The sequence below is a fragment of the Vulpes lagopus genome, chromosome 1 (assembly GCF_018345385.1).
Source record: "Vulpes lagopus strain Blue_001 chromosome 1, ASM1834538v1, whole genome shotgun sequence".
In the NCBI taxonomy this organism is placed as follows: domain Eukaryota; kingdom Metazoa; phylum Chordata; class Mammalia; order Carnivora; family Canidae; genus Vulpes; species Vulpes lagopus.
Genome location: NC_054824.1, coordinates 78,342,942 through 78,369,281, shown reverse-complemented (window position 1 = coordinate 78,369,281; position 26,340 = coordinate 78,342,942). Strand labels below are relative to the sequence as shown.

The following is a 26,340-nucleotide window of genomic DNA, read 5'->3' as shown; positions in this document are numbered from 1 at the left end:
GCTGTGTGACTGTTTCTTATTCAGACTTTTAACACATCTCCCCTAGACTGCTCCCAGCCCACCCCTCTTTGTGCCTGCAGAGGTGCTTGGGCCTTCCAGTGTCTGATGTTCTCAGGATTCTCTGGGAAGAATTACTTGTGTCATTCTTCTTGTTGACTGACCTCCTGAGATCATCAGTTGAATGGGAAAAGCTGAAAACCTTTTCACCCTAAATATGAGAAGTGATCTTACTTCTCTGTGGGTTTGTGCTTCAGTGCGTCTAGGTGGGATGCAGTTTTCACATTGCTCTGGTATATGGTGATGGGGTCAGTGTGGAGTACAGATATTGACTTCCCAGAGTGTTCTGGGTTGAGTGGGTGGCAGGTATGTCCATGCAGCATCCTTGTGTAATATGCAGCCCATACAGCTTTATAAAAGTGCCTGAAGAAGAGTAGTGAGTTGGAGACTAGGAATGGGCTGGGCAGTGTCCAGGAGGAAAGTTGTTGGTGATTTGGAGAGGGGATAAGGTAGAAAGGTTGATACAGTGTCCTGAGAAGAGTTGGTGTGCCCTCATACCTCTGAAGTAAAGTGTGTTCTAGACAGTATGTCTATAGGCACCCATTCTTCCTGGGGCCTGGCAGGAAGCTGGGGCTCACGGACCTTGGCTTCTTGATCCCCAGGTGGTCCTGCCAGTGTGGCTGTCCTCCACAAAGGTCTCCTCACTCATCGAGAGAATTTCTGACCCCAAGGACTTGAAAAAACTTCTCAGGACCCGGAATAACGTGCTGGTGCTTTACTCCAAATCTGGTGAGTCCCCATCCTGGCCTTGAGGGGTCATCCCTTGGGGATGGGATGGCTTGGGTTTGGGGCACAGGTGGGAGGCAGAGACCTGAGGACTAGAAACCACTCAGGGAGGGCCTGAAGATCATCAGGCTTGTCAGCTTTCCCCAGATGAGGCAGAGGCACCAGGGGGTGTTTGCTCTGTCTGTTTTGGATCCCTGAGAGGCCGTTTCAGTTCCCTATAATCATTCTCTCTTAGGATGAGCCTCTGGGGCTCTCACTACCTCACGAGGGAGAGGGTGTGTGTGAAGAGGGATGGAGGATGGTGGTCACTGGGGTTGGATGTTGTGGTTTCCTGACCAGGTATGGGCCGGCCAGCATGGGGCATGCATCGCCAGAGTTGTTGATGAACTGACTGGGTTGGCCTGTCGCCAGCTGAATTGGTCCCAGGCTTGGGAGTATGCACCCAGGCTGGCAGCCCTGGCCCTGCCTGGTCCCCGTCTGTCCCCCTTTGGGGTCAAAACGTGGGAGTGAGTTTGCAGTGGGCTCCAGGAACAGACAGAGCAGTTTGAGCGGGGGTAGGAGCAGTGGCTGGCCTCTGCTGACCTTGAGGCTGGCAGGGACATAGTGGATGGAGAGTGGTTTGCTCAGCTCTTGGCTGTGACTTTGAACATCTGACTGTTGATGTTGTTCCAGCAGAGCTAAGTGTTTTCACTGCTTCTAAGGATGCCAAGTTTTCTGTGCCCTGGAGAAGCAACAGCCAGTGGCTGGGCCAGTTCCGGGCACAGTTCTCCCTGGCAGCTCATCCTTGACACTCATTGGCACTAGGGGCTGATGGATGTTTTGGACGTGTGTCTTCCCTGAAGCCTGCATCCTCTGAGCGCCCTGGCACTTGCTACTTCTTGCCCTTTTGAGGGCTTGGCACATACTTCCTGAGGTGGTTGTTGGGAGGCTAGCATGTTTCTAGCATTTCTCTGTTGTCAGGAATAGGGGGAAATTGAGGCAAGGGAGCAGCAGAGTTGCTCCTGAGGCCTGGGGTGCAGGGCCCTGAATAAGCATGGCTACCCCCTTTGGTTGCTCGGGGAGCTGGGTGGATGCCAGTGCAGAAACACGCTCAGTTTCTTCTCTGGGAAGGTCCCGTTAGAGAAGCTCATCATCTTACAGACTCTGCAGGGAATTCCTGGGACACGCTCCCGTTTGGAGCATTTGGTGTGGGAGGCACCACAAGTTGTCAGATAGCGTCCAGTTTACCAGTGGGGAAACTGAGGCAGATGGCGACTAGCTGACTCGTCTGAGATCTAGCAGCCCGTAGATGATAGAGCTGGTCCTCTGTGCTGGCCCTACCTTGTTTCCTCTGCTGGAGGGTAGGAAGAAATATATTAATCCTGCAGTGACGGGAGGGCTCTCAGATCAGGAAATGATTATGGTAGTTGTGGGGCAGGACGCAGGGCCTGGATCACTCATACTTTCTCCTCTGCCCCTCACCCAGCCACTGGCTGGTTCGTTGGCAGTGGGGCTTCTGGGGCTTCTGGGGCTTCCTGGGCTCCTCTCTGCCTTGCACTGCTGGGTGGCTGGACCTTCCCGCCTCCTTGCCCCGGCCTGCAGCCAGACACGTGACCCTCAGTGGGCTTTTGGAGCAGTGCGGTGACTAGATTTTCTCCCACTCCCATCCTCCCAAGCAGGGCCTCCCTTTCCCCTAGGAGGGGGTACTTCATGCAGCTCTACTTCAGCCTCCCTCCCTGCCCCATCGAGCCAGGTCTGAGCCCGGATGAGCCCTGGAGCGATGGCTTCTCGCACCTCTGCTGCGCTCACTCCTCCAGCTGTGCTGGTGGGGGTTCCTGGGAGCGCCCCCTTTGACTGGCTCCGTGCAGGTCTCTAGAAAGATGCTTTTTGTTCACTTCCATGAAAGGCTCAGCATGCTGTGTATTCACAAACAGCTGCCATTATCCACACTAGAAAAGGAGATCTGTGGAGGCAAATAATTCAGACATCATTTCAGCTCGGCTTTGGAATGTACCTTATGGTTTTTGATGGGGGAGGCAGCCGACCTGCTCTCCCCACCAGGGTCTGCGTGGTCGGCCCTTCAGGTGAGCGCATAGGTATGATGGGATAAGGTACCACACTGGCCACAGCCGCTCTGCAGCAGCACCCTCGCAAGCTGGCAGTGTTGAGATCCTGGCCACGAGGCTCCATCCCCAAGGACCTGTCCTCCTCCTATAGCTTCCAGGGCTTTGCCCAAATGCCTGGACCAATGAAAAACTTCCTTTTTGTGTGTTCACTCCACCCAGCCCCAAGACATAGTGCGTGTTTTTGCCGCTGACCCTCCAGGTACTGGGCTGGCCCTTCTGTCGCTTCTGGGCAAATGGGCTGTGAAATATGACTGGGTACGCTTGACATTGGTCCACCTGAGACTAGTGTCACATATAAACCTCATTTAACCACCAGGTTGTACTGAGCCCCAGTGGAGGTGAGGAGGTGATGCACAGGTAAAGGGAAGGATCTGGTCCCTCCTCTTGCTCCCAGGTTGGGCACCAGGACAGAGGAGTGTGGGATTGGCAAACTTGTTCCCTACATTATAGAATTATAATCGTTTGGTTATAGAATTTTCCCAATTTGTCCCAGTAATGGGACAGAGTAAAGTAATGAGTCAGAGATTCTACTGAGAGTTGAGGATCTGGCTGAGAGATTCTCAGAAGAGTAGGGTGTGAGGTGTGGCGTAAAGGAGGGGTGAGTTGGGCGCTCCGTGTCTGTGAGGAGGGGTCCGGAGGCTGGCAGGAATAGGGGGTTTCTGAGAAGAGTTCTCACGGACTGTTGATCCCAGGGTTGGTGTTTTAACTGGTGCTCGGGACCTCCCTTCCGGGACGGCGTCTCCATCCTTCCTTGCCCCTAAGGGAGGATGGCAGGGTTGGCCCTAGTATGCTTGGGCACAGATGTTTATTTTTATTTTTATTTTTTTACAGAGGCTGCAGCTGAAAGTCATCTCAGGTTATTATCCACTGTGGCCCAGGCAGTGAAAGGACAAGGCACCATCTGCTGGGTAGACTGTGGGTATGTCCTGGGGCCGCGGGGCGTGGGGCTGGGGGGCAGGGCGTCCTTGGGGGGATTTGGAGGGTGGGGTAGGGAGGACGGGGTGTGACCCAAAAATTGCTGTGGGAAAGCCTCTCTCACCTTCCTGCCGGGTCACCCATGGACTGGAGAGGGGGCGGTGCTGGCTCTCCCACCTGTTCCTTCCAGCCCCACCCCTCTTCCCTTTTTCCACATTGCTTTTACTTGTTACTCTGTTGTCCTGTGTCACTTGATTTTTTTTCTTCCCAGAGGGGCTTGTTTTATAGAGGGGGCCTCGATGCCCAGAGAGGCAAGGTTATTTTCAGGGTCACCCCGTGGGCTTGCATGGGAGGGGTCCGCCGCAAGAACCATGGGCTTTACACCCAGCCCAGGTCATTAACAGAAGTCACCAGTGCCCACAGCACAAGCCTGGTGCAATCAGCTAGTCGGAGGGGCTGCTGCCTGCCTGCCGAGGTGGCTCCACTGGATCAGTGCTGGACAGGTGGCTTTGCCCTCCCAGCGCTCTCCTCTGACTTGCGTCCCCCTGCCCGCCCTGCCTGTCCCATCCCGGTGCCAGCACAGCCCGCTGCTTCTCCTCCCCTTTCTCCTCCCTCCTCCCGGAGACTTTCTCGTCAGTGTTAAGGTGTTAGGATCAAACAGCAGCCCACGGGAAGGTGTCCGTAGGAAGGGGCGGGGGCTCCTTCTCCGTGTGGGAAGGGGGCTCTTGATGGAATTCCTCCGATTCTTCTGAGTGTAGGAGTTGGAGTCCAGGGTGTGCTCAGCTTCCCTTTCCGGTCAGTCATTAGGAATGATTTCCACGTCTCTCTGTGATTAGTGCACCGTGTGTGTGCGCGTGCACATACCCACACCGCCTTGTTATATAATTAGCTCCCGGTTTGGTATTGGTTGGCCTAAGTACAGAAGGCACGTAGACAGTGAATGAGCTTAGGAAAAGCAGCAACTGAGAGCAGGTTTGTCCCTTGTATGTTTGAGCACCTACTGGATACAAGGCGCTGTGGACTTGGTGGATATCAGCATTTACATCCGCTTCTGACTGAGGCCTGGAAGTGTCTCCAGGGTCACTGTGTCCAGCTCCAGCTCTCACCTGGACTTAGGGTTTATCAGGGATATGGGCCTGGGAAAAGGAGGGGAGAAGGAAAATACCGCATTTTTGTTAGTACAGGGAAGAGATGGTTTCTGCGGGGGGAAAAGTTCTTTTCCTGGATGGCCTACAAAGGGCTTCTTAACCTTTCCTGAAGCTGTTCTTGCCTGAGCCACAGCCCGGCCACCAGCCTGTGGGTTAACTGAACTTTAGGGCCCCCCTCCAGTGCTGCCTTCCTCCCCTTCAATCTGAATTCTAAATGGCCGTTTTGTGAGTGAACTTCTGGGATGCACGGATTTAGAAGTTGATGCCCTCAAGGTCGTCCTGCCCATGATTGGAGAGAATCGAACAGAGAGTGATATTTTGACAAAGCGCTGAATGAGACCAGGAGAAGTCTCAGCTGAGTGGTGTTTGCTGTAGGCGTGTGTGTGTGTGCACGTGTGCACCCCTCTCTCTGGCCTCGCACCTCCTAGTTTATTCAAACACCAGTTTAGTGGAGGAGATTTCTCACCAGACCCTTGGTGAGGTCCTGGCCAGTGGTCAGTTCTAGTTCACAGCTGGTCTAAGAGTGTCCTCGTCTCCTAGGTTTGTCTTCAGTCTCCCACATTTTACCAGGAGTGCACTGTGTGATGGGCAAAGTGACAGAGCCTTCTAGAGGGGCCGGAAGCTCCATATCTGGAGATGCCACTACTCCTGCCTGTCTGATAGAGCCTCATCACAGGAAGTTCTTAGGCGTGCAGGGGGCAGAAATGGGAAGAAGAGCTTTGGTGTGGTTGCTGCCTTCACCTGCAACATTCCTAAGTGCTTAGTATCCTCAGGAGCTCAGTGTGCAAGGAGGAAGCCGACTCCAAACCCAGTGATTACAGTCCACGTGAGAAGTGCAGTCAATGGAGGCTACGGGTGTGAGGGCTGTCACTTTTTTCTGCCTGGAAAGGTTGAGAAAAGCATCACAGTGAAAGTAGAGTTATAATTTGGGGCAAAGACCTTTGAGTACCTGGTCTTTGAAGTGCTCTGGCTTTCCCTGCAGGCAGCCCCCTGTGGTGTGGGCCCTGTGCACAGCCCGCACAGCCCGGGGTCCCCTCCTGATGGGTATGGATGGAGGCAGCAGTGCTGCTCTGCTCTCAGCAGGGGCACGGCTGAATGGGCCGCGGTTAGAACATTAGAATTCAGGGCTTGCTTGGAGACGTGATGTCTGGAGTCCATGAAAGTGCCAATGGGAGAAATAATCCTGAAAATCTAAGGGGGCACCATGGAGCTTAAAGAGTTAACCTGAAGACAAAAGGATAGACCGTTCCATGTAGTCACCCCTCAGTTCATCCCTCTAAGAGAAAGTATAAACCGAAATGTTACCTGGCTTTTAGAATAGTTTAGATAAGGGCAGCCCAGGTGGCTCAGCGGTTTAGCCCCGCCTTCAGCCCAGGGCCTGATCCTGGAGTCTCCGGATCGAGTCCCGCATTGGGCTCCCTGCATGGAGCCTGCTTCTCCCTCTGCCTGTCTGTCTCTCTGTCTCTCTGTCTCTGTCTCTAATAAATAAATAAAATCTTAAAAAAAAAAAAAAAAGAATAGTTTAGATAAGTAGATGGATCATGGAGCGCAAATGGATTGTGTCGGGAGCAGGAGTATCTGTGTCCAGGTTTGAAGTCAGAGGCAGGGTGCAGTGAGATCTTCCCAGAGCAGCCCAAGGGACTGAACTCAGGGCTCCTGTCCCGCAGGGCGTGGGCTGCTTCTGCCCTCCTGCTCGGCCACTCCTGCTCCTGGACTTCTGAACGTGCCCTGTGAACCATTAGGGGAACCCGCCACATTACCCCGGGCCCCGGCGGTGACAGCTCTCACTCCATCCTTAATGTGTTCAGTCTGTGTTTATGCATCTGAACGAGATGCCCTGGGGATGGGCGGAAGCGCTCTTGGGAACACGTTCTCTTGCTGTCTGCAGTGGAGTGAGGAGGTGGGACAGAGCCAGCATCTGCTGTGCAATAGCAGGTGCTCAGCCGCCCCTCGCATGGGCCCTCCTGAGGTTCCCCATCTCTCAGCCTTTCCAGCTGAGCCTCCTGCCTTGCCAGCAGAGTGTTGGAGACTAGGATGAGGATGCCAGGGCTTGGGGGGGCGGGCAGTGACCAGGAGGTCTCGAGGGAAGAGCCCACTCTGCTTTTCTCCCTTAAAAGACAGGTGAAGGGAACAGGGGGCATTCCAGGGCAAGGAGACAGTGCTCTGGTGTAAAGTGTCTGAAGATACGCAGAATAATGGCAGAGGCCTGGATTGAAGGGTCAGCTCTGCTTCTTACTAGCCCGGTGTCCTTGGACGTTCCCTCATCTGTAGATGGGACAATAGTACACATTCTGCTGCCTTTCCAGCAGTCTGTGGTGAGGAGCCAGTAAGTGGGAGTTCTTTCTAGAACATGGCTTAGACGTGAGACCCCATTTTTACTGTTACTTTTCATCTGGGCAGGATCGTTCAGGGCGTTCCTGGAAGCAGCCGAGGGGGAGAAATGGTGCGTGCCTTCTTCAGTGGCTCTTTCTTGGATGAGGATCCCTTGGTTGTTGAGAGGATGCCCCTGAAGAAAGTTCTGAGCATGAGAGAGTCAGCCCCAGTGCGCGGGGTGTTTTGCTCTGACCCTTGAGGAGTTTGAGATGGAGTGGGACCTGGAGGACTGTCAGTCATGGGGCCTGGCTTTGAGGCTAGACTGACGGCTGGTAGCTGTGGGACCTTTGGCAAGTCACTGCCCCTATCTGGGCCTCAGTTTAAACTTGCGTGCACCGTGGAGTTGAATCTTCCAGTTTGCTCTCCATCTCTGAATAGGCTGGTTCAGAAAACCCTGGAAGCTGCCAGGTTTGGTGTGTAGTGTGTATCCGTGTAAGTATGTGGCAGTCTTTGGGGGCGGGGGGGTCTTTCTCTGTGTCACCCCCCCCCCCCCCGTTCTGAGTGTCTGTTCCTTATGTCTCTCCTGTCCTTCCTCTGAGCTGCTGTCCTCTCTCCTGCTTTGTTCCCTCCCCTCTTCCCTAATAGTGTCTGCTGCCTCTTACCCATCTCTGGGTCCCTGCCTCCCCCAGTTTTTTTGGTCTTCCCCCTCTCTTCTGTATCTGAGTATTTCTTTTCCTCTTTTCCTTGATTTTCTGGCTCTTCCCTCCATCCCCATGCGCATGTGATTGCAGACACACGCACCCCCCTGTGTGGGTTTTCTCCCAGGGCCCAGGCCCTGTAGCTTGTTGCTGTGAGGTGTCTGTAGGGTGTCTGGCTTCTGTCCACGGATTTGTCAGCTCTCCCTTCCCCTCACTCTACCTCCTGGCTCAGACTTCAGCAGCCACGCTCGAGCTGGCTGGTGGTGGTTGTCCGGCTGTGAAGTGCGCTGTGTGCGAGGGAGTTGGTATTCCCCTCGTGCCCTGCAGCCTGGCATCGGGCTCGGCCTTGGCGCGGAGCGCTGCTGTCGGGGCAGCGGAGCTGGAGCCAGCAGGCAGGAGCTGTGCCTGGTATGCTAATTCCCAAGGCTGATTCTCACTGGGCCGAGACTGCTTGCTTTTCCTGAGGGTTTAAGGTCATCACCGAGCCACATTTTCCTTTTTCCCAGCCGTCTTCTTCCCATCTGCTTAGTACCCCCGGAGCAGTGCTGGCTTCCCAGATCTAAGACTTGAGGCCTTCCAGGGCAGGCATAACATATTTTGAAGTCTTCTGTTTTCTCCTAAAAATTATTTGAATGTAGCATTTGCTTCTTCTTGAAGGTAGCATGTTTAACATTACTTACCAGGGGACAAAGCAGATTTCCAGGAGAAGTGCCACGTTTATGCTGTGGCTTCACATGCCTCCCGGACACGTTGTCCTGTGCTCGTTGGGGGGCCATGTCCCTGCTGAGGAGCCCAGCCTGAGAACCACTGGGCTGTGGGGGGCCTGAGGGCGAGGAGAGGACACGCCCCACTCTCTTATTCCCGTCCCTTTTATTAACTGTGCTGCGTTCCTTCATTCTGTGTCTTCTGGAGGTAGGTTCCATACAGACCAGCCAAGCCCAGGAGGATCCCTGTTGTCCCAAGTCTCTCATCCGAGGGTGCTGTGCGACCCCCAAGGCTGGTCCAGCTTTAAGGCCCTGCTGTTCCAGGCTGTTCTCTGTCTCTTGCCTCATGCCCTCCAGCTGTGTTCTTTCAGGTTGTCCTGGGGATGTGGCACCTAGCGGTCACTCTGACAGCATTTCCTGCTCACTCTCTCCTAGTCCTCTCCCATTTCTTCACGTCTCAGGAGTGAGGCCCTTCCTACATTTCCTGACCTGTCCACCCTCAGGGGCCATGGGTCCATCAGAGAGAGAGGCAGAGACACAGGCAGAGGGAGAAGCAGGCTCCATGCAGGGAGCCCAATGTAGGACTCGATCCCGGGACCCCAGGATCATGCCCTGGGCTGAAGGCGGCGCTAAACCGCTGAGCCACCCGGGCTGCCCGAGAAAGAGATTTTACTACTGCTTTGATGGGACAACGGAACCCAGAAAGTCCAGGTTAGCCAGAGGCATGTCGTGGCCAGAAGTCTGCTCTGCCTCGTGCCCTGCTGTGTGTGGCTGCCCACCAGTTGAGCGAGGACCCTGTTTGGGGGCTGGAGGGTGATGCCTGAGGTTCAGTTCTTTCTGAGTCTCCATCCTCGGTCCTGTGGTCTGGCTCCTGATTGGCCTGTTACACGATATAGGCAGCCTGCTTTATGTTTTCGTAGTACTGAAGGCTGTAGGGGAATTGGAAGTGCGGTTCACCTCATGTGGACAACTCCTGCATTTTGCACCTCGGGAAACCAAGGGCCTCACCAGAGGTCACAGGCTGGCTGATGGCAGAGCCAGATCTCGAAGCCACCAGTTCCTCTGGCTGGCAGCTGGCCCTTCCTTTAGGGAGTGTCTGGTCCCATATGCTGTGACTTGGGAAAGGCAGGGTTTCCCTCCCTGAGCCTCTAGCGCCTTGCTTTCACCCGTGGGTCTAATTCCCTGGAGTGGGAGTGGCCAGCCTCTTGGATGACCGTGACTGTACACAAAGATCTCGAAAGCACAGCCCCATGCACCTGCAGCAGCCATGCCGTGCTCGTACAAATACACGTGTGTGAGTCTTTGTCTCCCTGGGCTGGGGGTGGGGAGGGAAGTGTGTATAGGCCCCTGGAATCTTCCCTCCACATTCTGTGTAGAGAAGGGCCCAGGTGGGTGGGGCAGGATAGGATGTAGCAGGTCAGGGTGAGTAAACAGGCCGATGGAACCCAAGGCAGGGTTCCAGCCTCCCTAGCAGACAGTCTGGCTGGTTCTTGCCGGACGGTCAGGGGACTGGCAGCAAGGGCCTTTGCATGGCAGTCCACTCTCTGGGATCCATGGTGGTTTCCTCCCTCCTTCTGCCTTCCAACAAAGCCTCTCATTTCCCTGATGACTGCCTTTGTCTCCCTGCCTTTTTCCCCCATAGCCTCACTCCCTGGCTGTGGAAGGGAGGTAGAGAGGGAGGTAGCCAATAAATCAATTAGTCGTGCTTAATCTACCAACCCAGATCCTTTTAAGGTCCTGAGCTTGGGTAGTTTCACTTCCCTTCTTGAACTCTAAAACTTTTATTGTCTGTACCGAACAATTAGCACCTGCGTGTGTGCACATGCACAGGCATACGCACACATACTCAGAGAAACAGGAGGAAGGGGAGCCAGTCAGAGAAAGTACTATTAGGAATTGTCACCTGGCAGGACTCCTGGTGTTCAGGAGACAGAGCCCAGAAAGCCAGAGGTGTGTAGAGCCTTAAGACATCATTGTTGACTCACTCACTCGCTCAGGCTACGTAGAGAGCACCTGCTATGTGCCAGCTGCCTCTAACCCTGCAGAACCAGCTCTGAACCAAACAAAGCCCTCACCTTCCCGGAGCAGACATTTCTGATGGGGGTGACAGTGGACACGGTCAGATGTGGAGACGCACTGCTGCGGACAGAAACACAGCGGGAGAAGGGAAGTGCGGGCCTGTGGGAGGTCTGGGCCAGAGGTGCTTAGATGGGCCAGAAAGCCACCTCCTCACAGACCCCTCCAGGATTATAAGCATTGACGTCTGTGTATTTGTGTGTGTGTCTGGAGCAGGAGAGAAGAGGGAATCCTTGGAAAATGTCCTAACCCCAAGAGGGAAGCGGGTTGTGCTGAGTCTGCAACAAGGAATCCTGTGGCAGAGACAGCTGTGACTCACTTAACTGGAGTGGGGGCTACAGGCTGAGCCAGACCTGCAGCTGGAGGTCCATGCTGAGGAATAGGCGGGAGAACCTCTGTGCCCTCCCAGCTCCACTCAGCTGAGGCGCTTGCTTTGGAGTCTTAGCCCCAGGCCTGTCCTGAACTCACCAGGGACCTACAGCTGTAGCAGCGAGACTTTCCCTTGGAGCAGGTTCTGGCAGATGAAGGCAGGGATTGGAGTTGGAATGATTCTGAACCCGGTCACTCCTCCCTCTGCTTCGTAAAAGTCACAGGAAGAGGCTGGCAGCCAGGTGGGATGGAAGAGAGCCAGCATGGGGTGGCGCTTCTCCCCTCGGTTGGCTGCCTTGCAAAGTCTGAGCGGCCCGCTCGGGTGTGGCAGTGTGAGCAGGCTGGTTGGGTGCCCCTTCCGGGTGCTAGGATGGGGCTGAAGGAGGCCTGGGATGCTCAAGATCGATTCCTGCCCCAGCCACTATTTCTTGTTGCAGCTGGATGAACAGCAGGTGCTCACCCAGAAACAGTTGAGCGCAGCAGAACAAAGCTGGACAAGGCAAGCGCCAAGTGAGCAGTTGTAAACATCCCGAGTGGAGTCCTCTCTCCTGGGGAATTAGCTCAGGCAGGGAAAGGGCACCTTAGATGCAGTCATTTGCAAACATACCTATTGCCTGTCAGCCTGGCTTCACCGCAGAGCCTCTGCGGGCAGGGCAAATAATAGCTCTTGTCAGTGGAGGCAGGTATGGCTTCCCCGCTGGGCTTTAGGGTACGAGTTTCCAGCAATTGGATTCCGTGGGCTGCCTTTCCTGGGGCTTTCTGATGTGTCCTCCTGGCCCATATGGATCTCCTCCCCATCCCCGCTGATCCCTTCTCTCTAGATTCCCTTTCTCTAAGTGCCCTCGCCATCTTGGGGGAGCAACCATTTCCTAGTTATTAGTCTGTCCTTTTGGAATTCATCATGCATTTCTTTTGAGTCCCTGCTGTTTGCCAGGCTCTGGGGCCAGAAGCTGCAGTGGCTGCAGTGGTGGCTACTCCAGGTAGGACTAAACAGGGAGGGAAAAGCCTGGGCCTGTGTTGTGGTGGGGGCAGGAAGGTGGGCCCCTCTCTGACCCACACATACCTCTCCAGTAAGACAGGCTTCTTGAATTTGCAAAGTGCATTGTTACACTTAAAATGCTGTTCCACGACTTTCTTGGTCCATTGATGAGTGTTGCTTTTAAAATTGAGCTGAATGGTTTAAGTTGTCTGTACTGGGGCTGGTGAAGCCGATGGCTGTAGAAGGTGGTGAAGCCGATGGCTGTAGAAGGTGGCAAGGTATGTGAACAGGTGGGAGATGAAGGGACTTCCTTAAGCGGCTGTCATACCTCGCAGGAAAAGTTTTTCATGTGGTTTAGTCAGAGGGGACCAGTGGAGACCAGTGGCTGAGATACCCTCACCGAGCCCATGCTCAGTGATACGGAGAGAGGGCCCTGCACGGGCAGGGTAGCTGGCTGCCCCTGGCTGGCCATTGGGCAGACTTGGCCGAGTATGGTGAGGTTATGAGGAAAGCCATGAGACAGATGAGGTCACTGAGGGGCTGATGGAGGCCACAGGGGAAGCCAAACCTTGTTGAGGTTGAGGTGAGGAGCAAGAGCCAGAGCCAGGACAGTGGCAAGCAGCAGGATCGCCGGGAGGGCTCCCCGAAACGTGGTTGCTCAGGTACCTGCAGAGTCGTGATTCAGTAGGTTTGGGAATGGGGCTGAGAATTTGCATTTCTAACTTGGGTGGTGCTGATGCTGCTGGTCCGGGGACCATGTTTTGAGATCCATTGATCTAACAGGAAGGAAACCAAGTTAGATGAGATTAGGCACGAGCACTCTGTAAACAGTCAATGGCACCAGACAGACATTTCTTATTAGGAGAATTGCAGGAGTGTACATATTGCAGACGCGGCACTTCACTGAAGCTTTCTCCTTTCTCCCTTTGGCTTTTGTCAATACCCGGTCAGATTTTGTATCCCCGTCAGCATTGTAGAATGTTTTCCTCTTATCCTGGTCTGACGGCATATAGCAGGTGGCCTGTGGCACACATTTGAGCTTTAAAAAACCCAAACTTGGGATCCCTGGGTGGCGCAGCGGTTTAGCGCCTGCCTTTGGCCCAGGGCGCGATCCTGGAGACCCGGGATCGAATCCCACGTCGGGCTCCCGGTGCATGGAGCCTGCTTGTCCCTCTGCCTATGTCTCTGCCTCTCTCTCTCTCTCTGTGACTATCATAAATAAAAAAAATAAAAACTGAGCTGCTTTAAAAAAAAAAAAAAAACCAAACTTGCTTGGGCCTTAGGCAGAGAGTCTGAAGTAATGATCAGGGAAGGGTTAATCAGTATTTTTTTAAACACCCCCAGGTGATTCTGATGAGCTGCGAGGATGGGGAGCTGCAGATCTGTACTGTAGTTTGTTCTTCTTCTTAGAATGGGCTGTCTACTCACTAGGCTTCTGGAGACTTGTTTTGTCCAGAGCTGTCCCTGTTGCCCCTCGCATGTAGTGATACATCCTTGTCTGTGTGTCTCTTGACCCGTGTCCTTTTGGCTACTCCCCTTCCTCCGGGTCTCTGAATGCCTGTCTATAGTCAGGGCCTTACCGCTATTGAGAATTCCAAGATACCAGGCTTTCATTGGGCACCAGCAGGTTTTACTCTGTCAACACCTTCCTGAGGACCTCAGGTAACAAACAGTTCCCGACATTCGTGTCTTTCAGTGATGCCGAGAGTAGAAAATTGTGCAAGAAGATGAAAGTTGACCTGAGCCCAAAGGACAAAAAGGTTGAATTATTCCATTACCAGTAAGTACACGTGGGCATTTCCAATTTTCAAGTAAGTGCTGAGAGCTTTCATTGGTATTCCTGTGAAGGGTGGTTTTTAGTTAGGTTAATTTTATTTCAGAATGATTTTTTTTTCCCCTGTGTTTACAGTTTCCTTTTTTTTTTTTCCTTTTAAATCCTGAACTGTGTTCAATAGCTGAATGTTATTAAGATGCTGCAGGAAACCAAAGGTATGTATCTTCACAACCATTCTTAAAGTTAACACCTTTTTCTCCTCATTTGACAGGGATGGTGCATTTCATACTGAATATAACCGAGCTGTGACATTTAAGGTAAATTTACCTCCCTCATTCTCAGCAGAGGTAGAGTCTGAACGGATGCCAAAAGCCTGGCAGGTTCTCTCTGAGAGAAGGAAGGGCAGATTGTGCAGATAGCTCTTCCAAATGACCTGAGGGATTCTTATCTCCAGAGCACGTGTCAGCAGAATAGCTGGAAAAGTTTGTAACTGCTAACACAGTGAGGATGACCGGCCTTGTAGATAAGTGGGTGAATCTATCAGCAGTCATCCGGCGAGGCACCTGACGTTGGGTCTCTCCCCTTCCAGAGGCCTGGGTCTCCCTCTGCTCTGGCCTGAAGCCCCCCCTCAACTCTGAGGTAGCGTCTATACTGGCTGTCCGAGGCGGCGGGGTGGGGGTGGGGGTTGCTGTGCCCAGGTTAGCCCAGAGTGGGACACAGGCAGGTTGGCACCTGTCAGCTGATGCAGCTTGTTTCAGGTGACACGCCGATGTCACCGAGCTACAGATCCAATTTAGAAGTAGATGGAGAAAAGCATCAACGAAGAAGGTGTGGGGGACCTGTGACCTGCAAGTGCTGTTACCACAAAGCAGCAGCCCCACCCCGCATCCTTCTCTGGCCCTTGGAATCTCCCCCTTTGGCGTACCCATTCGGCCTGTCAGACCAGGCTTCTCCTGTGTCTGGTCAAGGCGGCGTTCCCCTGCCCCAGCTGGGGGCCGCCTGTTTCTTCTGTTCCCAGCATAGGCGGAACCTACTTTTTCAGACTCTCCTGCTCTGCCGCAGGCTGGGTTGGACCCCACGCTCCTCTGTCTCCCCGGCTCCATTCTTTCCTGTCTGTCCATCTGTCTGCACAGCCGTCAGCACCCCGCTCTTCTGCCCTTCTTCCTCAGCTCCCTGGTCGTTTCCTGTTTATCCACCAGCACTCGTTCTTTTTTTAAGTCGCTACAGCTTTTACCTTATACAGACTCAGCCTGATTACTCATCCTAACACCCACTTAGACACTTAGAGAAAATTCTGCCGACTAGAGCTGCTTAAGCCTCTTATTCTGTGTTAAGACGTCAGCTGAAGTCCTTCCTGGGAGGGCCTGAGTGCTCCCCAGGAACAAGGTGTGGCTGGGCAGGGTGGGGGAAGTGCTGTGTGGTGATGGAAGGTGGGATTGGGGCCTTTTTGCTTGGTTTTGGAGCTTGTACTCAGTATACATTTAGTGGCTCCCTCTGAATATTCTGTCCTGGAATCGTGGAGCAAGAAATAGCGGTTGCTCAGAACTGTAGGAGCTGGGAAGGAGCAGGGAGCCCGGGTAGGCTGAGCTTGCCTATGTGGGGAAGGCCAGGTCCTGGCCTCTGTCTGCCCCCTTACAAAGACCAGGTGTGTGGCATCTGCTCACTCTGCATCCTTCCTGTGGTTTCCACGTCAACAGGCTAAAGAGGAGGGGTAAGGGTTGGACAGGCTCAGAGTCTTTAGTGGAAAGAGAACATCCTTAGGCCTGGGTCCCCAAAGCCCACAGGGCCATTAGGGACTGGGGTAGAGTCCCTGGAGTTCTCCAGGGCAAGAGTAAGTGGCATAGTGTTTCCCATGACTGCCAGGTGGCTTCTGCTCTTCATTCAGCCAAGACAAAGCCATTTTTGGTCACAGGTTGGTTTTCTTCTCAGAGATCCTCCTGGGCTTTGATGTCCAGAGAGACAGAGGAGTCCCTTGCAGGATTGGACACGTGGTCTCAGACTCATGCTCTGGCTGTTGTTGCTGTCATGCTGGAAGATTTGGCAGGGACCCGGTCACAGTCACTGCACTGTGGCCCCTAAAGAAGCCAGAGGCCAGACAAATGAGAGTAAAGAGGGTGAACTTCCTGTGTAAGTGCCCTTTTGCTGGTCAGCAGTCTGTGCAGCAAAATCCTTATTACATGTAAGTGGTGAGGACCAAAGGTGCCTGGAAACCAAAATTCAGATGACCCTCTGATGACTGTCTCCCAAGGCCGTGTAGCTGTGAGTGTGGCTTCCCAAGCCACCAAGATGTCCCAAGAACCAAGATGTGAGTGTGGGGCCATTTCCCTGGGATTCCGAGCACCCAGAACAGGATGACTGAGGGAGGGAGTGAGGCATTCCAGATGCTGCTCCCTGTAGACTTTTCCACCTAAGATCTTGTCGGTCAGGCTAATTTGTAGAGAACCTGTGGATGGGACTATTCAACTTCAGTTAAATATCAGAATAATCTTCACCTGAAAAGCAAGTATGATTATTTCAGTTATTACATTAGAAGAGGTGTCTTTTTACCCTGATGCTGAGGAGGGGCTGGTGGTGGGGGAATGGGAGACGGTGCTCAGCCTTTAACTCAGCTCATGCTGGTATGTGGACGGGAGCCCCCTGAGAACAGTAGTTCCTAACCTACTTCGGGTTCCTAATCCCACTGAGAATTTACTGAAAGGCATGGATCTTCTCCCTAGAAACAATCTGTTTGCATAAAGTAAGTGCAAAATGTTGTCATGTGAGTAAATGTAAATGCTAAGCAAAGTAACCTATAAAGTACGGCTTTCGTATGAGTCTGGGGTCTCACAGACTCCTGAAGGCTGCCGTGGGCCCTGCATTGAGAACCCCTGCACCAGGTGTTTCTGAAACAGGTGGACACCTGGAAGCATCTTTTTCACATGGCCTAGGCGGGCAGGTGCCTCTGCAGCTGTGGGTGAGCATAGGTTTCAGGAGGCCCTGACAGCTCCGTTTTGGCTTATATTGTCGCAGTGAAGCTTTGACAGGGACAGAGGAGAGGCATGTCTGCCTTTGCCATGGTGGAAATGGCCCTTTTTCTCTTCCCAGGAGGCATTTCCTGGCTCCATTTGGACAAACAGGGACCATTACCTGAATGAAATTCTACAAAATCTTACCTGTCTCCCATTCTTCCATGGTAGCATTTTCCAAACAGAAGTTTCCAGAACTTAATAGGCCTCACTGAGGTCCTGTGTGTGTGTGACCAGGGGATGGGCTGAGTGGACAGCCTCGCTGAGAGGGTGTTTCCTTGTCTCACCTCAGCCTACCTCCCTCCCATCACACTTTGTCATCTGCTCATTGGAGCTTGATTAAGTGGACAAGAAGTCACAGAATCTTGTATCAAATTGGACACTGAGGGGCTCTGTGTGTTGACATGGAGGTCAAGGTTGGAGGGATGGAGGTTGACTGGTTTCTGGTACTCTTTCCTGGCCCTCACAAACTAGGAGCACCGTTTCCCAGAGTGGTTATCTGAGGGAAGGGAATGCCATTTCTGTCCTAGACCAGTGAAGTGTGGCAGGGGCCGAGGGCAGTGGAGGGACATGGGCCCCGTTTCCCGCCCCACGTGCATCTTCCCCAGAGGGAGTGAGATTTGTGTCGGCTGTCCACAGGACAAAGGCTAGTTAAGCCCTTTAACCTGAAGGTCTTTATCAGATCTTCATCCTGAGCCTCTAGAAGGAGGGTCTTCAGGGAGAGAAATACAACAACCGGGCAGCCACAGAGTTGAGCACCCTGCCCGGGGGCTCTCCGGTCTGAGCCCCACAGAACATGCAGGATTTGACATGCTACCAAACCAGTTTACATCACAAAATACCGAGCAGGCGACAAGTAGGTGTGCTTACCTGCTTGTGCGATTGGCAGGTTTGGTGCATGAAGGTGGAGCCCTTGGACAGGACTGGAGGCCTTTATTCAAATTGACCAGAGAGCTTCCTGGAGATGAGACCTAGTCGAAGCAATTCACTGAATAAGCTGGTGAATTGTCTCAAATCTCTTTTCTGTCCATGAAGAAGCAGAGGTGTGGATCAGCTGACCAGAGTAAGGTGTCACACGGCTGAAAATTTTGGTGGCGGTGGTGGGGGTGCATTTTTAGGGCCCTCACCAGTGATGGCAGCGCCCCCCTACCATTTAGGTTCCTGGTTTCCCCACTTTCCTCTTTGCCTGGCTAAAATGAGTTTTCCTGGGGTGTCTGGGGGGCTCAGTCCGTTAAGCGTCTGCCTTCAGCTCAGGTAGTGATCCTGGGATCCTGGGGTCTACCCTGCTTGTGCTCTCTCTGTCAAATAAATAAATAAAATCTTTAAAGAATATATATAAACCGAGTTTTCCTTTCTCTGTTTCTTTCCTCAGTCCATAGTGGCCTTTCTGAAGGATCCAAAAGGGCCCCCACTGTGGGAGGAAGATCCTGGAGCCAAAGATGTTGTCCACATTGACAGTGAAAAGGTAATTTGTTCCCCATAAATTCTGGTAGACCCTGGAAGCCTCCCCCAACCTGGTTCTCCCTAGGAGAGATGCCCAAGGAAATGAGAAATGGGAGGTTTGGGGGATGAGTTGTGCTTTCTTCCAAGGGAGCTGGGCTGCCAGTCCCCTCATATTTGTTCTTCCTGGCTCCATGAAGGAACCCACACGAGATCACAGGCTGGCTGCCTGAGAGCGTCCTCCATTCTTCACTGCCTTATTTAATGTACTTTAACGTGTTTAGATTTTCCTCACAGGAATAGCCATTTAAATGTCCTTCCCTTATTATGTAACCCAGTCATTGCTGGGATTGGCTGCGTGTGTGTTTGTGTTTTTAAAAGTGGGTTTTGTTTTTTTGTTTTGTTTTGTTTTCTTTAAGAATAATCTCAGAGGTTGGGTGGGATTTCTGGAGACTTGGGTCAGGTCTCTATAATTCTAAGTAATATAAATTTGAACAAGTCATTTATCCTCTTAAGCTTTCATTTCTGGATTTGGCTAGGATGCGGGGGGGTTAGGGTCAAATGGTAGTTCTGATTTATAGTCTCCATACAACCCTGATCCACCTTCTTTCTAACCCTGCTCCCCCTACCTCAGTGTGCATCTTTATCCATGTATGTGTACCTTGCCTGGCTGTGCCTTCATATAGGATGGGCAAGACCTTCTTTGTTATTTACCCAGTGGTCTGTGAGGCGAGCAGTGCTGTTTGTAAAAGGAAGGAGACTGTCCTTTTTTTCCTAAGTGAAATACTGTTGACATACAGTAGTATGTATATTAGTTTCAGATATTTAACCGTGATTCCACAATTCTATGTATTATGCAGTGCTCAGCATGGTAAGTGTGGTTACTCTCTGTCACCATACAAAGTTGTTGCAGGACTACTGACTATATTGCCTATGCTTGTACTTTTCATCCCTGTGACTTACCTATTTTATAACTGGAAGTTTATACCTCTTAATCCCCTTCACCTATTACATGTATCTCCCCACCCTCCTTCCCTCTGGCAACCAACAGTTCTCTAAATTCATCAGTCTGTCTCTGGTTGGTTGGTTTTGTACATTTGTTTTGTTTTTTTTTTTAGACATATATGTGGAATCAGATGATATTTGTCTTTCTCTATCTTGACTTATTTCACTTAGCATTATACCCTCTAGATCCATCCACGTTGCTGCAAGTGATAAGATCTTTTTTTTATGGCTGAATAATACTCCATTATTATTCAGCCATAAAAAAAGATTGTTGTATAGAGACTATATATATATATATATATATATGCACACACATGTCACATTTTTATGCATTTAACTATTGATAGATGCTTGAGTTGCTTCCATATCTTGGCTATTGTAAATAATGCTGCAATAAACGTAGGGATGCATATATTTTTTCTTTTTTCTTTTTTTAAGAATTTTATTATTTTTTTAAAGATTTTATTCATTCATGAGAGACACAGAGAGAAAGAGAGAGAGAGAGAGAGAGGCAGAGACACAGGCAGAGGGAGAAGCAGGCTCCATGCAGGGAGCCCGATGTGGGACTCGATCCTGGGACTCCAGGATTATGCCCCAGGCCGAAGGCAGGCGCTAAACCCGCTGAGCCACTCAGGGATCCCATATATTTTTCCAAGTTAGTGTTTTCATATTCTTTGGGTAAATACCCAGCAGTGGAATTACTGGATCATATGGAATTTCTATTTTTAATCTTTGGATGAATGTCCGTACTGTTTCCATAGTGGCTGCACCAATTTATATTCCCACCAACAGTTCACAAGTGTTCCTTTTTATCTACATCCTCGCCAATGCTTGTCATTTGTTTTTGTGATACTAGCTGGAGAATGTTTGTTCTTATCTTGATAACATAAAATGTACTTTTTATCTTCCTCTACCTTTCTTCCCTTTTCACTTAAAATTATTGACCCTTGATGCTTGTTAGCCCCAAAGAAAAGGATGCCATTTATACTTCCTGGGGAGGGATCATGTGTGATCATTGTGGCCTAACCCAGTAGGTCTGTGGCGATTTGAATTAAGGGGCTGGGCATCAACATTTCTCTGGACTAGAAAGTGCCAGTATCATCAGGAGGTGAAAAGCAGGGGGGCAGCCCGGGTGGCTCGGTGGTTTAGCGCTGCCTTAGGCCCAGGGTGTGATTCTGGAAACCTGGGATCGAGTCCCATATCGGGCTCCCTGCATGGAGCCTGCTTCTCCCTCTGCCTGTGTCTCTGCCTCTCTCTCTCTCTCTCTCTCTGTGTCTCTCATGAATAAATAAATGAAATCTTAAAAAAAAAAAAAAAGAAAAGAAAAGCAGGGGTGCCTAGGTGGCTCAGTTGATTAAACATATGACCCTTGATCTCAAGGGTCTTGAGATCAAGTCTTGATTCGAGGGCTGTGAGTTCAAGCCCCACATTGAGTTCAAGCCCAGCTGGAGCCTACTTAAAAAAATTTTTTAAAAAAGGATGTTGGGGACAAAGGAAGAGGGGCAAATGTCAGGATGTGGTGGTATCTTTGCTTGTAGTTATGAATAAACAAGCAGCCTAGACTCACTTTTGCTGCCCACTAGATTCTGTGATAATGCACATTTCTGAACTTTTGGGAAAGTGATTGCCTGCCGCCTCCCTCCCCTAAGATGTACTTCTTAAACTCCAAAGATCCTTCTTCTATAACTAGAAATATTAAACAGAAGGAAAATTGTTTTCACATCTGTAGGCAGTACTCTTGTTACACGTGGTGCTGCTCTCTCTCCTGTAGAAGTCTAAGGTATACCTGCTTTTCTCCTGATAGAATCCCCACATAAAATACCTAAAAGTTCCAAATTCAAGTTGGAATTGCCAATTCGTACTTGTAAGCTTAGAACTCCACACTGTTTGAAGGCAATTAAGCATCTTTGAAGGTAATGTAATATTTGTTACTACCCGGGGTATGAAACCAAATTGCTACAGGCTCAGACAAACCTTTTCTTTTCAGATCTTTTACCAGATTTTTATCTCCAGGGATTTCAGCAGATCATTTTCAAAGCATTTGCATTTTCTCCCCGTAGTCAGGGTCAAAGCTATTAGTCAGTAATTCTGTCTTACAGTGAGTAGAATTATGTAATTCTAGTTATGTAAACAAGAGTGAACCTTTTCAGAATTTATTATGAAATGTTTTGAATGCCTGCAAAATATTTGTAATACTTTATCTAACTGAAAAATTATAAGTAATACATATGCATTGTTGAAAATTTAGAAAACATGGCTTAAGCATAAAAGAAAAAAAAAAGTTACGCTATCCCTTCCCATTGAGAGGTACCACTGCTGGTATTTTCTCTAGCCTTCCAGGCTTTCAACATAGTGCATATACATAAATATTTTTACTCACAAAAGTGTCATTGCATTTTATATGCTGCTTTGTAACTTGCTTCCCCCCCCACTTAATGTAACATGCATATCTTATTGTGACGTTAAATATTCCTCTTCATTGTTTTTAATGATGCACTAGTATTCCAGGGTGCGGGATGTACCCTCATCTATTTACCTAATGCCTTGTTGCTGCCAGAAAACTGCTTTTTGTAATCTCCTTTTATTTTCCTTATTATTCAAAAGAGAAAAACCTCTAATTTTCTTCTATGGAAACTGGTTAGAGAAGCAGATTATTTTAATCAAAACATGCTCCATCATTGCGCTTCTCTGCAGTCCTTGATAGATTTGCTTTTTCCCGAACATCGTTGACTCTTGTTGGAAGAAAGGTCTCCAGCCTTGCTTTACATGGAGAAGTCTCTCCATTAGCACTGTTGTGACCATTTGTCTGTTTACATTTATTGTATTTATTTTAGAAATAATTGTGTATGGCCTAATAACGCGCCAGGCACTGTTTTAAGGTTTTAGAAATACCAGTGATCTATTTAGCTCATAATCCCCGGGGGCTCGGGGGCACACCTCATCTGTATGCTCCTGGGCACATGGGCCGTGGTGGCAGGGCTGGGGAGAGAGATTAGTGGGTGTGGGTGAACCCTGTGTTACCGTAGGGAGCAGATCCCCATCTGGCCAAGTTGGGCTACAGGATAAGAACCAGCCTCCCACAACCAAACTGCTCAATAGATCACATGGAGGGGCAGCCTGGTGGAGCCACATGGGGCACAAGCAGCTCCTTACAGTCTTTGAATTATTCAGGCAGAGCTGAAAGTAAAGCTGGTAGCCTGGTCCTGACTACTTCATCACACTAAGTGACCTTGGGAAAGCCATGTGCCCCACTGGGGCCTCAGTTTCCCCATCCGTAATGTGCGGCAACGGTATAGATTGTCTGGATCGTCCAGCATCTGACCGGCCGTAACTCTGACCGCAAGCCCCAAATTTCAGGTCAGACCAAGGCATTTCTTCTCTTGCCAAGGGCCCCTGTGGGGATGTTGCCTCCTTGCCCTATTATTGGTTATTGTGACCTGTTATTGGTTATGTGACCTGCCGTGTTCTCTGTTTGTGCCTTAGGACTTTAGACGGCTCCTGAAAAAGGAAGAGAAGCCGCTCCTGATGATGTTCTATGCCCCCTGTGAGTGACCGGAGTTAGCTGCTCAGACTCTTGGAGGGGCAGCTGGGAGTTGGGAGGAGGGGGACTGGGAACTAGCCCCAGCTCTCTTAAAATGCAAATTGTGTCCCTCACCCCACTCTCTGTGCCTCTTTGCCTCTTCTTCGTGCTCCTCCATTTCTGCTGCGCACATCAGTTTTTCTCTCACTAGAATCAGCATCCTTCTGCCCTCACCCTGAGCTTCTCCCAGGTACTCCCGCTGTCTCCTGTTCCCCCGTCCCTCTACCTCCTGGGCCCGAAGCCCTTTCCTGCCGGCTGTGTGCTTGGGGGAGCCATGTGCTTGGTGGAGCCGTGTGCCTGGAGAGCCGTGTGCCTGGGGAGTCGTGTGCCTGGAGCAGCTGTGTGCCTGGGGCAGCCGTGTGCTTGGGGGAGCCATGTGCTTGGTGGAGCCGTGTGCCTGGAGCAGTCATGTGCCTGGAGCAGCCGTGTGCCTGGGGGAGCCATGCCTCTGTCTCAGCGAACTCTCAGAGGTGCTCCTGCTGCTCCTCACCATCCAGAGCCTGGCTGGCCTCCTGGGGCAGCTCTTTGCCCAGCTCTGGCTCCTGCACACCTCTGCTCGTGCCACCTGGGTGGTGTGGGGGGATCAGGGCCAGGGAGAAAAAGGCCTCATGTTTTGGTTCAGTCTCTAGATAAGGCAAGAGGGCATAGGAAGAGCAGAAAGATCATTGAGATGACAACCAGATTCTAATTCTAATTCTAGCTGTGCCACCCATCAGCTGGGTGACCTTGGTCAGATCCTTCCCCTCTCCGCCCCTCAGGTTCCATTTCTATAAGAGAAGGGCTTGGATCAGAGCAGTGGCTTTCAGAATTTTTGCCTGTATTTCATTGTATTCATGTAACAACATTTTTCCTTGCAGCCTAGCACTATAAGTATACGTATGACTTATAAATACTTATAGTAAATAAGTTGAATAAGTCAAACTGAACAAGTTTTACAAAATCATACCTACCCTTACTACTTGCCATCCACTCTGCCAGATGCAGGACACACTATTTTCTTTTTCTCTTTTGTTTTATTTAGAAGATACTGGTTTTTCCTACTATTTCATAACCCTCTAATAAAGGGTCCGCAAACTCTGGCCCATGGACTGTCCACCTTTTTTTGTTAATTTTTGTTGCATCATAGACATGTTCATTTGCTTACACATTGTGTGTGGCTGGTTTCAAGCTAAGCAGAGTTGAGGAGTTGACGGTGTGTTCTACAAAGCCTCTACTCTGCCTGGAGCACCCCTGTAGTCTAATGGGTCCCAACCCACAGATTGAAAAACCTTGGATTATTGCCTCTATAAGGCCCCTAGAACTGTGACTCTCTGTACTGCGTATGTGCTTCAGGAGACCAAAGACCCAAAGGTTGGAGAGAGAGGGCCCTGTGTGATGGGAGCCCTGGCCTGCCCATGGCTTGGATGAGTGTCAGAGGCTATGGCATTAGGGTTCTACTTAGTTTTTTGGGTTTTTCTTTTTTTTTTCATTTTGGAATTGGTATGTTTATTGCAACCTCAAACACAAGACACAGTATAGGTATCCAAATCAATTATATATCACACTACCTGGAAGACATAAGGCATATAGCATATGGCATATTTTCTTTTTCCTTTTTTGTTTTTTTTTTAGTTATATAAGTTTCAGGTGTATCACATTAAAATTTGATATCTGTGTATACAGCAAAGTGATCATCCCCCAAAAGGCTGTTTACCATCCATCACCCCACAATGTGCCCCCTTTACTTACCCCCAAGCCCCTTTCCCCTCTGGTAAGCCACTGAACTGTTCTCTGTGTCTGTGAGTTTGTTTTTGTTTTGTTTTGTTTTGTCTTAGATTCCACATGGAAGTAAAATTATGGTTTCTTTTCTTTGTCCTTCTGACTTATTTCACTTAGCATAATGCCTTCAAGGTCCATCCGTGTTGTTGCAGGTGGCAGGAGTTCATTCTTTTTTTTATTGCTGAGTAGTATACTGTTGTGTATATATCCCACATTTCTTTATCCGCTCATCCATTGTTGGATATGTACATTGTTTTCATATATTGGCTATTGTAAATAATGCTGCAGTAAGCATAGGGGTACACGTGTCTTTTCAAATTAACGTTTTTGTATTCTTCGGAAAAATACTCAGTAGTGGAACAGCTGGATCCTATGATTGTTCTGTTCTTAATTTTTTTGGGAATCTCCATACCGTTTTCATAGTGGCTATACCAGTTTACATGCCTACCAACAGTGTACTATTGGGTTCCTATTTCTCCACATCTTTGCCAACATTTGTTATTTCTTATCTTTTGGATAAAGCCCATTCTGACAGGTGTGAGGTGATATATCATTGTGGTTTTGATCCCCGTTTCCCAGGTGATTGGTGATGTTGAACATCTTTTGTCTGTTGGCCATTTGTATGTCTTTTTCTGAGAAATGTCTGTTCAGATCCTCTGCCCATTTTTTAACTAGGTTTTTTGTTGTTGTTGTTGCTGAGTTGTATGGATTCTTTATGTACTTTAGATATTAACCCCTTGTCAGATATTTGATTTCCAGATACGTTCTCCATTCAGCTGGTTGCCTTTTCATTTTGATGATGGTTTCCTTTACTGTACAGAAGCTTTTTAGTTCGAAGCAGTCCCATTTGTCTGTTTTTGCTTTTTTTTTCCTTGCCTTTGGAGTCTGAGCCACAAAAACATAGCTAAGGAGCTATGTTCATGTGTAAGAGCTACTGCCTGCATTTTCTCCTAAGAATTTTATGGTTTCTGGTCTTACATTCAAATCTCTAATCCATTTTGAGTTAATGTTTTGTATGGTGCAAGATAGTGGTCTAGTTTCATTCTTTTGCATATGGCTGACCAGTTTTCTCAACACCATTTTTGAGGGGACTGTTCTTTCTTTGCTATATGTTCTGGGCTCCTTTCTTATAAGTTAATTATCCATGTATGTGTGGGTTTATTTCTGAGCTCTCAATTCTTTTCCATTGATCTATGTGTCTGTTTTCGTGCCAGTACTGTACTGTTTTGAGTATTATAGCTTTGTAATTTAGTTTGAAATCAGGGAGCATGATACTTCCAGCTTTGTTCTTCTTTCTTATAATTACTTTGACTATTTGGGATCTGTTGCAGCTCATAAAAGTTTGAGAATTATTTGTTCTAGTTCTGTGAAATATGTCACTGGAATTCTGATAGGGATTACCTTGAATCTGTAGTTTGCTTTGGGTAGTGTGGACATTTTAACATTAATTCTTCCAATACATGAGTGTGGAATATCTTTTCATTTATTTGTGTCATCCTCTATTTTATCAGCATCTTACAGTTTTCAGTATACATACAGGCCTTTTACCTCCTTGGTTAAATATACTCCTAGATTATTCTTTTTGATACAATCTTAAATGGGATTGTTTTCTTTATTTCTCCATCTGATTGTTATTAGTGTACAGAAATGCCACAGGTTTCTGTATATTGATTTTTTATCCTGTGACT

The 26,340-nt window shown here is 49.7% G+C and overlaps 1 protein-coding gene across 1 annotated transcript in view; it reads left to right on the top strand.

Annotated features, from left to right (window-relative positions):
• The window catches only part of PDIA5 (protein disulfide isomerase family A member 5), a 92,843-nt gene that overhangs the window by 19,123 nt on the left and 47,380 nt on the right, over positions 1-26,340 (top strand). Inside the window, exons 2-7 of the mRNA XM_041758725.1 lie at positions 660-786; positions 3,720-3,807; positions 13,787-13,870; positions 14,136-14,181; positions 18,242-18,334; positions 22,798-22,858. Coding sequence (XP_041614659.1) covers positions 660-786; positions 3,720-3,807; positions 13,787-13,870; positions 14,136-14,181; positions 18,242-18,334; positions 22,798-22,858 — 499 coding nt within the window. The remainder of the gene's footprint in view (positions 1-659; positions 787-3,719; positions 3,808-13,786; positions 13,871-14,135; positions 14,182-18,241; positions 18,335-22,797; positions 22,859-26,340) is intronic.